Here is a 16309-nt window from a genome sequence, read left to right on the forward strand (position 1 = left end):
GCTTGCCGTCATGTACTAGGGCATGGAGTGTGTAGTAGTTTGCACGTGTGTGTATACTGCCTGCAGGTGTTGGGTTCTTTGTGAAAAGCAGTAAAAATAGACTCTGGCTAAAGGTAGCTGAACAGGAATTTATTGGGACTGTATTGGTGACATAACAGTTTTCTGAAAAATGGGCAAAAACCAAGAGAAGCTCACCGAGGACCCACTGGGGCTGAATGTTAACTGCTGCTGAAATTGCTGTCACTGATGGTGGGAGAACATCATGAGAATACTTTCTTATCCATCTCCACTGCTCTGTATCATTTGTTAGCTAAAGCTTTTATGGTAATATCTGGTTGGCTGAGTCTCAGTCTCATGCCTGTGGAAACCAGGAAAGCCTGTGTTTATCTCACATTACCAAGAAATGATAGATTATAAGCTTTTATAGTGAACTCAAACTTAGGATCTTTCAAAAAAAGAAAGAGGGTAGGAGTAAGAAGGCCCCTTTCCTGGCTGGAGAACAAGATAATAGAAAGAAAACATCCTTTACAAAGTGTGTGTTTTACTCATCAATAATTCATGAACTAATTTTACTTTGAGTATTTACCAAAGATGTACCTGGATATACAAAGTGTATAATTAATTAGAGGGCTGTTCACTGTGGCTTATCACATGCATTAAGACATGTTGTAATAGCTAAGGAAGAAAGTCTGGATTTTGGTTTTAAGAGAGCATAACCAACCCCTAGTGTTTTATCTCTTAAAGAAGAAAGGTGAATGAATACTTTCAGCCTTAGGGCATGATATTGCATAGTGAGGAAGGAGGGAAGATTTTGAAAGTATGTTGGAAGACCCATCTAAATTTATTTCACTGAAGCAGTAAACACACATAAATTTTTATCAAAATTAAGGGGCATCACTGGAAAGTAACTGACTCCCCGGGGCCTTTGAGTAAGGTTTCTCAGATTGGTTGGTGATATTTGAGCTGGCTGGTGAAAAAGCAAGATGGAATCACCAGAAGGGCAAGAGGGTTCCAGGCGGAGGAAGCAGTAGGTGCAGAGATGAGTGAAAGATGTTGATGAATGAAAATCAAGACCCGCATATGTGTATCTGTATGTTAGAATAAGGTTATATATGCAGGATGAGGGTGGTGAGGTGTGAGGGCATCAGGAGTGAAGCTGGGAGTAGGTGAAGAGGGACCTAAATGAATTTTAAAAACATGCTTTAGCCATCTAACCAAAAAAAGTTCACCAAAGAGCCTAACACACAAGAGCATTGTATTGTATTGAAAATAAAAGGATCTAGAGCTCAGTGGGTAGATCTTGGTTCCTAGCCATGCTAAGTAGATTTGGTGTGAACATTACAGAGAAACTAATACTTTCAGTACCCATTCTATTAATTTTCCCAGTCATTTTTCTTGGTAGAATTGTACAAGTTACATGAAATAATATTATCATATGATTATCTTCAAAGTGTTGTGGACATGCCTTTTAACCAATGAAGGAAAATGTGGGGTTCTGGATAAATAGGTGAATTTAGTAGAAAGTTCAATCCAAGACGGTAAGCTTACTTGCTACTTTAATTTGTGAATAAAATTCATGCATTACTGAGCCTGCAGTAAACAAAACGAAACCTCAAGTCTAAAATTTGCTAACTCTTGGATTTGAGAAATTTAGCTCCCAACATACTTTGTTTTTTTCCCCCACGCTATCGACGTTTGCTCATCTTCTTTTTTCTTTGTTAATGTAAACTTTATTACATATCTAGTTGTGTCCTGTTGTGTGATTTCTTTGCTCTTCTTTTTTCCTGCTGATTTTTCTTTACAGAATGTGTAAATAAAGCCACAGCTAGGATGTAAAAAGGAAAGCCTAGCATCCTATTTTACATGTTTGTATAGCGATTGAAATACTACAACTTTTTTTCACAAAGTGGTACCCTTTTGGATTTTTAAACCCTTTTACCTAGTGACTCCATACAATTTGTAGATTTTAACCAATGTCTGCATAATGGCAAAAAACTGATTTGAACAGTTTGACAGAATTGACAGAATAATATGTACTCTGAAACACTATGAATTAGCAAAAATTCAGAGGTCATTTTGGGACATGATTTATTTGTTTTACACTAAGTTGTTTAATATGTAGAAAATGCACTTAATTTATCTGAATATGGGTGTGGAAAAGTAGAACTTAAGTAAAGATGAACACATGCTTTAGTTTAAGGATTAATGATCTATGTATTTTAAGAAATAAAAACATTCCAAAGTTATTTTGTTGCTCTGTAGAGCAATATTGAGGATATTCATGTAGCGTGGTAGGGGTAGGCTGTCACCTCAATTTTGTCCTTATGCCTGAATTAGTTTCTTATTGCTGTTGTAACAAGTTGTTATACACTTAGTGGCTTAAAGGCAATACAAATTTGTTATCTTCAGTCTTGGGGGTCATATGTCCAAAATGGGTCTCATTGGGTTAAAGTCAAGGTGTTGGCACTGCTGTCTGTTCCTTGTCTACAGAGGAAACTATGCCATTTCCATCTTCACGAGTCCACGTGGCCCCTTTGTCTGTTCAGCTTTCTCAGGCTACCCCATCTGACACTAACTCTTCTGCCTCTCTCTTCTGATTACGTCGGGCCTCCTGAGATGATCTGGAGTAGTCTGCCATGTCAAGGTCCTTGATAATTGCATCTGCAGAGTCCCTTTTCCCATGTAACGTCACATTCACATGTAAAGTTCTGAGGATTAGGACTTGGACGTCTTTGGGCAGTGGGGCATTATTCTGTTACCACAGTGCCCTTTTGTATATTTTGTTGTTTGACATTGGTTATACTGAAAGTTGCTGTAGGGCCAGAACGATGCTTATATAAACAGGCATGTTCCCTCTCTTGTTTTTGGTTTGGCACTATAGTTACAAGGAATGAAAATTAGACTTAGGAGATTGAGGCTCTCACACTCACGAGATGTGACCTTAGGCAAGTGACTTCAGTTTGCCAGCCTCGGTTTTTCCCATTTGTCAAATCAGCATAATACCTACCCCTCAGGGTTGTGATGCAGAGCAAATGAGATGATGTTGTGAAGATACTTTGTAAACAATGAAGCAGCGTGCAAGTGAAGAAAAGATTGTTTGTAGCGTGCCCATATTACAGCTGTGGGGAAGTGAATAATTGTGGAAAAGGAAATAGAATGGATTTTATCTTGGTTTGTATTTTAACCTCTTTGACGATGACATTTAGGAAAATCTTGCAACATGCTTTTCTAGGAAGCAGATGTTACTAACAGTAACTAACATGTAACTAATCATGGCCCAGTTTTCTCAATATTACTTTTCAGAAAAGATAGACTGATTATCTGTGCTGAGGGAGGAGTAAATGGAGCACCTAGTCCTGTTAAAGTCTCTTTCTTTAGAAATACGGGCTTGCCTGCATGACTGTTAAATATGTCCTTAAAAAAGGGGAGGTTTCTATGTTTATATTCCAAATTAAGTTAATGGATGTCACCTATTGCCAGCAATATCTGTTCTAGAATATGTCAGAAGTCAGATTACTCCCCTGCCCACCCAAAGTGACTTGTTAGAAAGAGCACTTAACACTTTTTTCCAGAAGGGCTTGGCTATAGGCTGTGGGCAAACCCAGAGACTGGCCATGCTAATATTCTGGTCAAGAAAAAAGCTGTATAGTATATTCTGGATATTATTACATTTGATATTTAATTGAAAATATAAAACTTTTAGCTACTCTCTGGCCTCTGTGCCATACAGTTTCCAATTCATTGCAAGTAAAACAACCAGGCAGACTCAAAAACAGCATTTTAAGTTTGACTTTGTCTTCTTGGTGAATATTCTGTCTTTCAGAATTGTGTCCAAATAGCTCTAGTTGGATAGTACAGAAAATTAGAAAGTTAAAAAACAGAAGAATAGTCTCTCTTCCCTTGTTAATACAAAATAAATGTATTCTGAGGAACTGTTTTACTTTTTTTGTAATGAAACATTTTTCCTGATAGAATGTCATCCTGTGGTCCAGTTATACAATTGGAGAGCTAGTAGGCCATCTAGAAATCAGTTAACCCAGTTCCTTTATTACTAGTTGACTAACATGCATACATTTTGTCAGTATTTTAACTCTTAAATGTTTTACCAAAACTACAAATGATCCTTTAAAACCCATCCTCTCCCCAGTCCTCTTTGACCAAACTCACATGCATTATTTTAAGACTTAACATTGACTTGGCTTTTTTTTTTTTTTCTTTAATCTTCAGTAAAGAGTTTTTGTTTTAAATGTTAGATGTTTTCAGGACCATTTCCTTCTCATCACTGGGAGGAAACAAGCCCGCATTGATGAAGCGGTGTGTGTTTCCAAAGGGCTGCATTCCTTGTACTGGCTCTAAAAGAACCATCAGAACTGCTCATGGAAGAGAGGGGAGATTTTGATTCTCTGTTGTTCCCTGTGGTAGGAGTGATTCAATAAATAAGTAAGTACCATTCCCAGTGAAATAAGCTTTATCATGTTTTCCTCTGGCTCTACTTTTCTGACTATTCTTATTTGCCTTTGGAAAATAGTACATCTGGTTTTATATAAAAGATGTTTCTGGACACCTCTATGTAATCTAACACATTTTTGTGTTCATATTTTTATATTCACGGGTAATTAGTGTTTCAGTGGTCTGTGACTCCAAACCCTTTGGATTTAGGGATCTTTATCTCTTGACGTTTTAAACCAATGAAATTATGCTTCTAGAAACATTTTCACGCTTTGAAGTTTATAAAGCAAATCATCCTTTCACTAATACTAATATCTAATGACTGCTTTTTGTCTGAAAGAGTTTAAGTTAAGAAACTGTATTTTCCTATGAAGTCAAATCATTAATTTCCTTTAGGTCTTTGGTAATACCTGGAATTTTAATGTTTTTAATGAATTCTTTTTGCAATATTTTACTCCTAATAGTTTGATTCTAAGATATAGAATATAGGAGTAGGAAGGATAATGCTTATAAAAATTGCTAGAGAAAGCTTACTTAATTTATATGGTCTTAAATTTTATAAATGAAAACATGGGAAATGAAAATGTAAACATAAAGTTAAGTGTACAATTCAGTGAATTTTGCCATGTCTGTAGTTTTACAGACATTATAATCTAATTCTAGAGTATTTCCACCATACTACTAAAAAGAAACCTCATGTTCATTGTCAGCCATTCTCAATTTGCAGTCCCATTCCTAAGCAATCACAGATCTGCATTTTATGTCTATGTATTTCCTTTTTTGGATAGTTTCTATCACTAGAATTATACATTATGCACGCTTTCATGTCTGGCATGTTATTGCATGTGTCAATGCCCTGTTCCTTTTTTACTGCCCAGTGGTATTCCATGAACCTTTTGTTCTTCCATTCACTAGTAATCACATATTTGGGCTGTTTCCATTTTTTGGTTATTATAAATAAATCCGCTGTGAACATTCTTGTGCAAGTCTCTGTAGACATATGTTTTCATTTCTCTTGGATAGATACCCAGGAGTAGAATTGCTGGGTCATATAGTAACTCTATTTAAACTTTTTAAGAAACTGTACCATTTAAAAAGTGGCTGCACCATTTCAAATTCCTACTAGTAGTATATGAGGGTTCTGGTTTCTCCACATCCTTAACAGATACTTGTTGTTTTCTCTTTTTATTATCATTTCTATCCTAGGGAGTATGAAGTGGTATTTCACTGTTTTGATTTGCATTTACCTGATGGCTAATGATGTTGAGCACCTTTTCCCCATTCTCTTGGGCATCTGTATGTATCTCTCCTTTGGTGAAATACTTACTTACATCCTTTGTTTATTTTTAATTAGGTTGTTTTTTTAATTCTTGTAAGAGGGAGATTTATATATTCATTCTAGATACAAGCCTTCTATTGAATATATACTTTGCAAATATTTTCTTCTGTTCTGGGGGTTGTCTTTTCATTTTCTTCATGGTGTTTTTTGAAGCATATACGTTTTGATTAATTTTATTAAGTCCAGTTTAGCAACATTTTTTTTTTAATCTCTTGTACTTTTGGTTTCCTAAATCATTGTTTAACCTAAGATCATAAAGGTTTATTCCTGTTTTCTTATAAGCATTTTGTATTTTTAGCTCTTAGATTTAAGTCTGTGCTCGAGGTTTAGTCTTTTTTGTTTTGGTTTGTAAAATCAGGTTCCAAATTAATCTTTTTTCCTGTGGATTTCCAGTTGCCCCAGTACTGTTTGTTGAAAAGACTGTTTCATTCCCAGAGTCTTTCCTTGGCACATTTGTCAACAATCATTTGACTATAAATGTAGGAGTGCCACTGATGTTGAAATGTACTATTTATGTACTACTAAGGAATGCTGCCAGTTATAATTATTAGTCACCATTAACTATAATACACATTCAGATTTCAAAGATGTTAATATCTGAATATTTGCAGCTCAAAAGCAGTGAAATACATTATTTTGTGATAACATTAGGTGTCAAATATGTGATACTAGCAGCTGTCTACCTCTTCATCATTTTCTCTCAAATTTCTTTTGTAGCATTTGTGATTCACTGAAAATATATAATTGCTTATTATTTCTCTCCCTTGAAAGCAGGGACCTTTCCTGTCTTATTTACTGCTATTGTCCTTACATTTAGTTAAGGAGATACACATGACTTATTTATTTAAATAAATAATCAAAGAGATTTCTTCCTCTGGCCTGCTGATTTTCACATAAATAAGGAAGCAATACTGGGAAATTTGTTATAGGAAGTACACCTGAGCAAAAGTGGTAGTTGAGGTAGAAAGCTGTTTGAAGAAGCCTGCAGATTGTCTGTTTCATTAAAGGATGATAGTGGGGTGACATGATTTTTTGTTTTTATTGAGGTATAATTCACATATAATGTTAGTTTCAAATGTACAGTGTAATGGTGCAATATTTGTATATACCGTAAAATCATCACAGTAAGTCTAGTTAATATCTATCACCATGCATCGTTGCAAAAATTTTTTTTTAGATGAGAACTCTTAAGAATCATTCTCTTAGCAACCTTCAAACATGCAATATAGTACTGATTATAGTCCACATGCTGTACATTACACTGCTTTAATAGCCACACATTTGAGTCCCAAACAAGTTCTCTGAGGACTTAAATCATTTCACTATTCCTAAAGTCATATGGTAATGAATGGGAACCAAATGACTAAAAACACAGGTAACTTCCAAAAAGAAGTTTACTGTCTTGCTTTTCTAATGCTTTAGCATTCTTCTTGACTCTGGCCTTTACAAAGAGGACATAATCTTGTTGCTCCAAAGGATATTCTTTAGGCATGAAAAGAAGAAATATAAAATTTAGCTTTAGTGTGGTAAGATAACTTTGTCTTTACAATAAGCATCCCCTGTAACTCTCCAGCAAGCTGAATGTTCACGTGTCTTTTGAACTCCAAGGAAATGAGAAAAGTTGGCTGCTCCTCAGGGGCAGAGACTAAAGCTGTAGCAATTTGCTCTGCCCCATGTGCTTCTGTCCTGAAGTATTCAATAGTAGGAGCTTGATAAATGTACAGATTTAAAAGCTGGCAGAAATAGACATGAAATTTTCAAGTCTCTAGTGATTTACTTGCTAATTGACTTCAAGTTTCTCTAGCAACATTTTCCTCTACTTTTGAAAGTGATAGTGTAGAGTCTTATATTAATTTCTGTAACACAGGGCAGTTTCTTCTCATTTTTACCATTGTGTGAGACACCTTTTTCTCTTTAAATTATTTGGGAGGTCTGAGCTAGTCTTCCAAGGTGTTTACAGAATTATGAGCAGAAATCTTTGTTCTTCCGTGACTGTTGCCCGAGGAAGCATTTCCTCCAGCACTGGAATGTCTGCAGTTGCCTGTGTCTGAGTCGCTTTAAAGGTCGGTGGCACCGTTCAAGCAGCCTCTGGAGTTCCAGCTTTACTTGAAATGGTGACTTCAGGACTGTGACTCAAAATATTTACTTCTGTCATGGCCCTGAATAGCTGCCAGTTTCAGCCAGGTCATGAATGAACTTCTTGTCTGTGTTTGGAGAGCAGGCTTCCCTTTCCTCCCCCCCCCGGCCATCCTCTACTTACACTTCCTCTGAGTGATCTGCCTGCTGTGGGAGTCAAGTATTTTAAGACTTGGTCTCTGGAAAAAAAAGTTCCGATTGGTTAAGAAGAACTTCCTATTGAGCAGACTTCTTGAAAAGATTGTGATTTGAGGTTATGACGCTGTTGAAGCTGCAGGCATTCAAAACAATGACTCCAAGTTTCAGATGCCAACACAGTCAATGCATTATATCCAAATACATATGAATTCTTTTGTTTGGTAATGTAATTGAAAACACATTCAGTCACATGATGCTGTAAGACATGGCTGTTGATTTTCAGTTTACTAAGTTTTATTAAGGCTCAAAGTTTTTCAAACATACTTTTTTTTACCAAAAAACACCACATTGCCTGATGTTTTTTCACATTTGACTGGGGCTCCTTCGTTCTTATTAAATACTGTTGGTAAATGGTTTACCATGTGGAAAGAACTTTGGGTTTTTGTGCTCCATAATATTTGATGATGAAAACAAAACCAAAAAATCATAAAGCTTATACTTATTTTCTGTGACATTTTCTAGATTAAGCTAAACCCGATATCCACAGAGACAGATATCATAATCGTGGCAGAGGATGTTTTCAATTTTCAGCCTCTTTAAAAAAGGAAATAGAGCATGAGAGCAATGAGAAGCATATATGCTCCTTGGCAGTGCACAGCAGCATCCCGTGCGACCACCTGTAAATTTAGAGAGAAGTATTTTTGCTCAGAAAAAACAAAATGAAACAAAACAAAACATGCAATTTTTCAAAGTTGTGGGAAGAGAACGGGGTAACATTTTACAAAAAGGAAACTTCCCTTCAATCTTTGAGGAATATAATTAACACAAAATTGCTTACCATAAAGGCCTCTTCAAAAACCCATGAAGCCCGTTCTTAGTATGGCATAAAAGCTCTTAAAACAACCGCTCCCCTCATGATCCTTCTCTTCTGTCACAGAGAACAACTTACAATTCTCTAAAAAATCCAAGAATACTCTCTCAATTCTTTGCACAGGATTTTCTCTTGGTCCAGAAAGCATTCTCTCCGTTTTACTCTGCCACACTTTTCCCACAACTCCACACGTTCCCCTAACATTTCTATGATTGCTTGCTCCCATGATTATCTCTGTGTTAGACAAATGTTTCCTTTGGGGCAGATGACCATTTCCTCATGTGTTAGGGGTGTAAATGGGCAGCTACAGCTAAACTTTTAGGCAGGGTAAGAATCAAGAATGGAAGAAAAAAAGATTTCCTGGTTAGAGACCCTTGGGTATGAAGAGTTAGGATGAGCATGACTTGTTTGAGGAACTGGGGACTGAGAGTACGGAAACTCTTCACACGCAAAAAATAGTTTATCTTGAAGCCTTTGATGCCGGGGTTCTTGTTCATGAAGCCGAAGAATGAGCTTCACAAACACTCAAGGTAGGAGAGCAAGGTACAGGCTTTTATTTAGAGATAAAGTGAGAGGACAGAGCTCTCAGCTCACTCCAGGAGGGGACAAGAGAGTCCGTGGTTGGCTCATTGTCTAGGAGTTTTATGCACGGTTGAGGATTGTCAGGAATGAGGGTAAAGGGTTAGGAGTGCAGACTTGTAAGACCGCCTGCCCTGCCCTCGAGGTGGGGTGGGTTGTCCTCTCTTTGCTTGGGTTGTTTATAGTTGAGATTGCTTACCAAAGTAGTCTTTTGCCTAGGTTGCAGATTACGATTAGAGAAGGGAAAATAGCACATAGTTACAATTAAAATAAACTGGACCTTTTAGCAGGATAAGGTAAATTTTACATTGTCATGATGTAATTGATACAATAAAGTGATGGTTTGTGCTGAGATACCTTTATCTGCAGAACACTCAAACATTCCAGGCCAAGTTGCTCCTAGCCTTTTGAGTTTTAAGTGATTTTACTGAAGAATGTCTATATTCCTAGTCATGTATACAAATCTTTATCCTAGAGAATTAGTGTGACTCTGCTTTGCATAATGTTTAAAACAGAGTTTTGACAGGGACTTCTTTGCTTATTGTTACATTGTTCTTACTGTAATTATCTTGCTCTGCTTTTTCTCCAGAGGCCCTCACCCTACTCTGCCTAATCCCATGGTCCCTGTCTCACCTTGATGAAAATTTATCCATTAGAATAATCTATATAACACACCATTTTCTGGAGTGTTCAGAACATTAATTTAGCAATGAGCCCGTGTCTCACACATCAGCAATGTCTTAATTGAGTTTCTTGCTAGTAGATGTGACTTTGAGGGACTATGTTAGGTGTCTTAAATCAAAATAAAAATACTTCCTAAATTTGAAACTGAAGGAGATAACAAGGGATTAATTAAATAAACTACTGTATGGCTGTATAATTAGATATTGTACAACAAAGAAAATGATGTTTTAGGTCTACCTTTACTGACATATTGTTAATGGAAAAAAAGGAACATGTATTTATATATGATAAACAATGTTTTAAAAATATGGGCTTAAAATATATATTTGACACATGAAGGGATCTAAGTCTTTAGGCTAGACATCCAGAATGCTAGCAGAGGTTATTTCTTCATGGTGGGGTTGTGGTATTTAGATTAGTCTTTACAAATGGCTTTATTTCATGTTTTATGTTTTCATTTGTTTTAGAATAAATACAATGAATAGTTCAAATAATGAGCAAAGATACCCTGTTTTGGCCTTGTAGTACATGTTGTATGTACCTGTTGATTACTGTACTTTTATTTTGGAAATTTTCAAACTTATAGAAAACTTGAAACTGTAGTATGGTAAATGACACTACAGTCTTCATCTAGATTCACCACTGCTGCAGACATCATGACACTTTACCCTAAATACTTTTAAGCATTTTCTCCTAAGAACTAGGCCTTTCCCTTATATAACCGCAGTACTACCACAGACTAGAAATGTGTCGTTATTACCGTACTAGTATCTGCTATACAGTCCATATTTAAATTTGCATAGTTATCCTAATAAAGTCCTTTATAACTTAAAAACTTTTTAGACCAAGATTTCATTTAGACCAAGATTTAATTAAATTTAGACAAGATTTCGTAGAAGATCACATCTGGCATTGGGTTGCTGTGTTGTCTCATTGTTCTCTTTTCATCCTTAACAGTTCCTTACTTTGTCTTTTATGATGTTGATTTTGAGGACTCTATGTCAGGTGTCTTCTGGGCAGGAATACTTGTATTGGCAAGAATAGAGTGGTATTAATTCTACATAATTTTGTTTTGAAATTGGAAATTTTAGAGATTATGAGAAATACATAGAGCCTTAATTTGAACCTTTTTGATGCTGTTCAACCTAAAATTTCTACTATAGAAAAGCCTTGCTTCTGCTTGGACAGCTTTAGGGTTTTGATGAAAAGGCTTTGTTTTAAATGAAAGCAGAGGCAGGAAGAAGCAGTTTTGAGAATGTTGCACTTTTTGTTCAAATATATTAGCTTATGAACGCAGTTCCCTACGGCTGAGATTACCAGGGTTGATCATAATACTGTGGTCTCAGGGGACGCTGAGTAGATGGGAATCTTTCCAAGCACCAACTTTCACAGTCATACTGTGTTTTTCTAGCCTTGTTAATGTAAGGGGGGAAATGCCTTCTATGCCTTTGTAGAAAGGAATAGAGTAGAAAGCTAGCAGCAGTAAGACAACATAGTTAGCTTGCATTGAAATTTTAAAAATTCCATTAGACAATTTATAACCATAAGTTTTATGGTTTAAATCCTTGAAAAACTGTCAGTAGAATCCACTTCTTCCAGGGGCTAGGCTTCTCTGTAGTTGTATGTCAGGGCCTTTTGGAAATAGCATTGTATGTTTTTTAGATATATATTACTCAAGCTGCGCTAGGCTGTCCTTTAGTAGCAATATACAATATTGATGAACAAAACTCCAAATCTCACTTAAGAAAAAAGAGATTATTCCTTGCTCATGTGATCACCTAGTGTGGGTCCTTTGGCTGTTGTAGTTTAGAAAGTTGGACTGAGGCTGCTTCCGACAAGCAATTCCACCATATATCTTCTAGCCTCATGGGTGGGAGAGAGTAAACATGGAGAGCTTATATCCACTCTTTGTCTTTTGCTGAGGTATCTTAAATTCTACATATAAGTGATGTAATGAAGTATTTGTCTTTATGTGTCTGGCTTATAGCGCTTAGTATAATGTTCTCCAGAGCCATCCATGTTGTCTAAAAAGGAAGGATTTCCTTTTCTTTCATGGCTGAATAATACTCCATTGTATTTATATACCACATCTATTGTATTCATCTGGCAAGAGACATTTAGGATGCTTCTGTGTATTGGCTATTGTGAATTACAATGCAGTGAGCATGGGAGTACAAGTATCCCTTTGAGAGAGTGATTTTCTTTCCCTTAGACATACACCCAGAAGTGGGATTGCTGGATCCTGTAGTAGTTCTATTTTTAATTTCCTGAAGAACCTCGGTACTGTTTTCCATAGTGGCTGTACCAGTTTACATTTCCACCAACAGTGTAGGAGGTTTCCCTTTTCTCCACATCCTCACCAACACTTTTTATCTGTGATAATAGCCATCCTAACTGGTGTGAGATGGTATCTTATTGTGATTTTAATTTGCATTTCCTTGATGATTAGTGAACTCATATCCGCTCTTAACTGCTCTTAGCTTGTTGGCAAGGACTAGTTGTATGTGGCTCTGAGAGGGTGGGAAATGTAAGGGAATCCATGGGCTATTTGCTGACCTGTAGGTCGGTAATGTATGTTGTTTCCAGTGGCAACATTATAGTAAACATAGGCTTTAGAGGCTAGCCAACCACTGTTGGGAATCCCTGGTTATCATGGTGAAAAGCATATACTAGCTTAGTTCATTTCTTCTTCCTTCCTTGTACTTGTAAAAAGGCACCTGCTGACAAAGAACAGTGGTGTTTAGACTGTAGACAGACAGATGCGTTGGAGATTGACACATTAACGCTTTTTTTCCCAGTCAGTGAAGAAGTTAATACTACAGTAACAATGTTGCACCCTCTGCTTTGCCTATAAGGTACTTGGCATTATTGAAATTCTCATTAATTATTTATACCTCTTCATTTGGTCTTTAAGTCTTCAGAATAGAATTGAATAACCATAACACTACCTTGGATAGGTGAGATTTACGGAACATATTTAACCAAACCTTTTGGTGATTCCTGCCTATTGGCTGTCATTCTTGATGTTGACCCTTGTCTGCTGTATTTGTCTAATAAGATATTAAAATGTATGTTTACAAGGATTATTGTTATAAATAGATTTTAACAGGAACAAACTAGAATTTAAAAATAGTCTCTCTTTCCCAAAATACTTTGTTCCTATAAATTTTTCCTTGACCAGATTAACAGCTTTTCCATGGAAATAATTTTTATCTTTTTTTTTAATCTACAGTGTTTTCATGAATGCCCAGTATATTGGAAATCATTTTCTCAATAATGTAGGCTGAAAAATGAATCTTTGCATGTAGCATACCAAATCTAATTCTTTTCCCTGTCAGACAAATCTAGTCTCCTGGATTCTAACTCTTGTGTTTATTTATAATGTCATAGGCACTGTCATAGTCTTTTACTACTGGTGTTCTATAAAGATGTTTCATAGCCTTTTTATTTTCATAAGTATCTTCATGCCACAGGAAGAACTTCTGGGAGTACAGTAGGTAATTATAAGTATTTGCTTAATAATTGATTGTCTTACACTTCAACAACCAGAAAGTTTCATTCACTGTTACTTTTTCACATCTCTGTTACGATAATCGATGGGGTTAATAAGAACACTGAGACTTCTAAGTCATTTGTACTTTATATTTCTGATGGAAAGTCCCTAATGCATATAAAATATAAGGTGAAGAATAGCCAGTGTGATATTTGATTAATCAAAGGCACACTATTCGTAAACCTGGCTAGATTGAAATAAACTCTGCTATATTAAGAATATATATTTGGTTTTTCACCCCCCTTCACAATATTGTTTTTTTTTTTTTTAGGCAATAGAGATTATGCCAAGGATGATCCATTGGAGTTTAAGTCCCACCAGTGGTTTGGAGCATCTGTGAGGTCAAAACAGGATAAAATTTTGGTAAGTCTTTTGGATATTTACTCATATGTTAGTCTATCAATTTATGTGGAAACAGGAAATTTTTTGTTTGAAAGCTGATGGTAAAACTCAGTGTGTTCAAACACACAGCCTCTAACAAAATAGGCTACCCCATCGAAGGGAAGGGTTCCATCTCTCTTGCCTTTCACAGACTTTCCACTTTTATTCCTACATTGTTCATTTCTCCCACCCCACAGGATGGTTGCCATCGGTTTGTTTCTGTCCAGCCAGATTTAGGAATACTGTGCCTTTGATTAATCAAACACCCTACTACTTCCTCTCTTTAAAATATAACAGCCTATCCCTAGCTGCTTTTGCCCCTGTTCTGTGTCCCCATTCCTTTGTTCCTCTTTTCAATAACTTTTTGACAGTTTTCCGTAGTAACTTTCTCCACTTTTTCACGTTTTCTTCCCCACCACTCCAGCCAGGCTCCAGTAGGCATGGCCAAGGTCGCTCTTGACTTTAAGGTAACCGAAATCCACTAGTGCTTTTATTTTTCTTGCCCCCTCAGCACCATTCAGCAAGGTCACTTGACCCATTCTCTTTGAAACACTTTTCTTCTTTTGCCTTCTGGGACCCTCTACTTGCCTAGTTTTTTCCCATCTCTTTACCTGCTCCTTTGCAGTCTCCTTTAATGGTTTCCCTTCTGCCCAGTTTCTAAATGTTGGGGTATCTCTGGGCTCTGTCTGGGCTCCTATTTTCTCTACACCTTTTAACCAGTTGCTCCTGTCCTGTCCCACAGCTGAAATATGATCTATATATCATAATCTCCAAATCTACATCTCTGGACCTTAATTTTCCTTGAACATTTAAAGTCATAGTTCTAAACTTGCTGTCTGGCATTTCCACGGACATCTCATAAATTAAAATGAACATGGCCGAAGCAGAACTCTTGTTATCCTCCATCAAAAAGGAAAAAACACAAAATGAGTTTCCATACAAAACTTCCCCAGTTAGTTAGAGTCATGACTCTCTACCCCACCCACTAACAAGCCCTATAGTTCTGCTTCCAGAATGTATGCTGTGTTCATCAGTAAATCATTGTCTCTATCATTTCTATCCATGAAGCAAGCCACCATCGTTACTTTCCTGGGCCAGTGCTGTGGCTCTCTCTGCTTCCTCTCTTGCCTTAACTGCAATCCAGCCTCCATAGAAGGACCATAGTGAACCAGATTTATGTTCTTCATTCAAACAGTCAAGTGGCTTTCTGTCAGTCTCTGTAAAAATCACACACTTACCCTGGTTTATAAGTATCTCCATAATCAGGTCACTAGCTGTTGCTCTTTGTTACTATGTCTCTCCAACTTATGTGCTTTAGCTAAACTAGTCTTTTTATTCCTTCCACATGCCAAGTCACTTTAATTAGTACCTTAGTGTTTGTGTTCCTTCTGCCTGTGTTACCCTCATCTTGTTGATTTTTCACTTGGCTAGCTCCTTATCATTCTGATTTCAGCTTTAATTTCCTCAGAAAGTTCTTTCCTCTTTTAATTACCTCTATAGTATTTATTACTGTGTTTTTTTTTACATCTGATTGTGGGGCTTTAGAGAAGATTGTTTAGCAGGTGGAATTTCAGAAGAGCTTTAAAGGATGTGTCAGATTCTAGCAATTACGTGTGAGGGGTGGGATTAAGTGAGGGCTCTCTAGACAGAAAGCAAAGAAGTGCAAATAAGCAGAAAGAACAAAAAATCCACTCTGAAACATCAAGTACATACAGAGAAGTAGCAACGATTGTCTACTTTTAGTTTTTTCTGGGAGAATATAGAATCGCCCAGTGTTCATGTCTGCAGTGTTTGTGTTAATGATCTGCTTCCAGAAGTATTATAGAAAATCCATTGATCTTTTCTCCAGCACATTAAATTGTTACCCTTGGTATATTGCTATGCTATTCAAACATGCATTATTCTGCTTCTTACACATGATATTGAAATCTGTAACTCTGAAAACAGAAAGGTCACGATTTATTTGGAAAGTAAATAAAATAAGCACTGCAAATTCTTTTACTCTCTTCTTAGTAAATGTTTTGCTTTGTAATTTAGGGGTGTATCCTACTTGCATGGAAATGTTACTTAGTTGAAATGTTGATTTGGTCGATCACCCTCAGCTTACTGCATAACGTCGAGAAAGATGCTACCTGAAATAATTTTGCTATTTTGGGAAAAAAAAACAAAAACCTAAGAT

General features: G+C 36.5%; 1 protein-coding gene across 4 annotated transcripts in view; it reads left to right on the plus strand.

Annotated features, from left to right (window-relative positions):
- The window catches only part of ITGAV (integrin subunit alpha V), a 104690-nt gene that overhangs the window by 26688 nt on the left and 61693 nt on the right, over positions 1–16309 (plus strand). For all 4 annotated transcript variants that reach the window (XM_037000245.2, XM_037000244.2, XM_037000243.2 and 1 more), the window contains one exon: positions 14021–14112. In XM_037000245.2, coding sequence (XP_036856140.1) covers positions 14021–14112 — 92 coding nt within the window. The remainder of the gene's footprint in view (positions 1–14020; positions 14113–16309) is intronic.

This window comes from Manis javanica, chromosome 12, assembly GCF_040802235.1.
Source record: "Manis javanica isolate MJ-LG chromosome 12, MJ_LKY, whole genome shotgun sequence".
Taxonomy (NCBI): domain Eukaryota; kingdom Metazoa; phylum Chordata; class Mammalia; order Pholidota; family Manidae; genus Manis; species Manis javanica.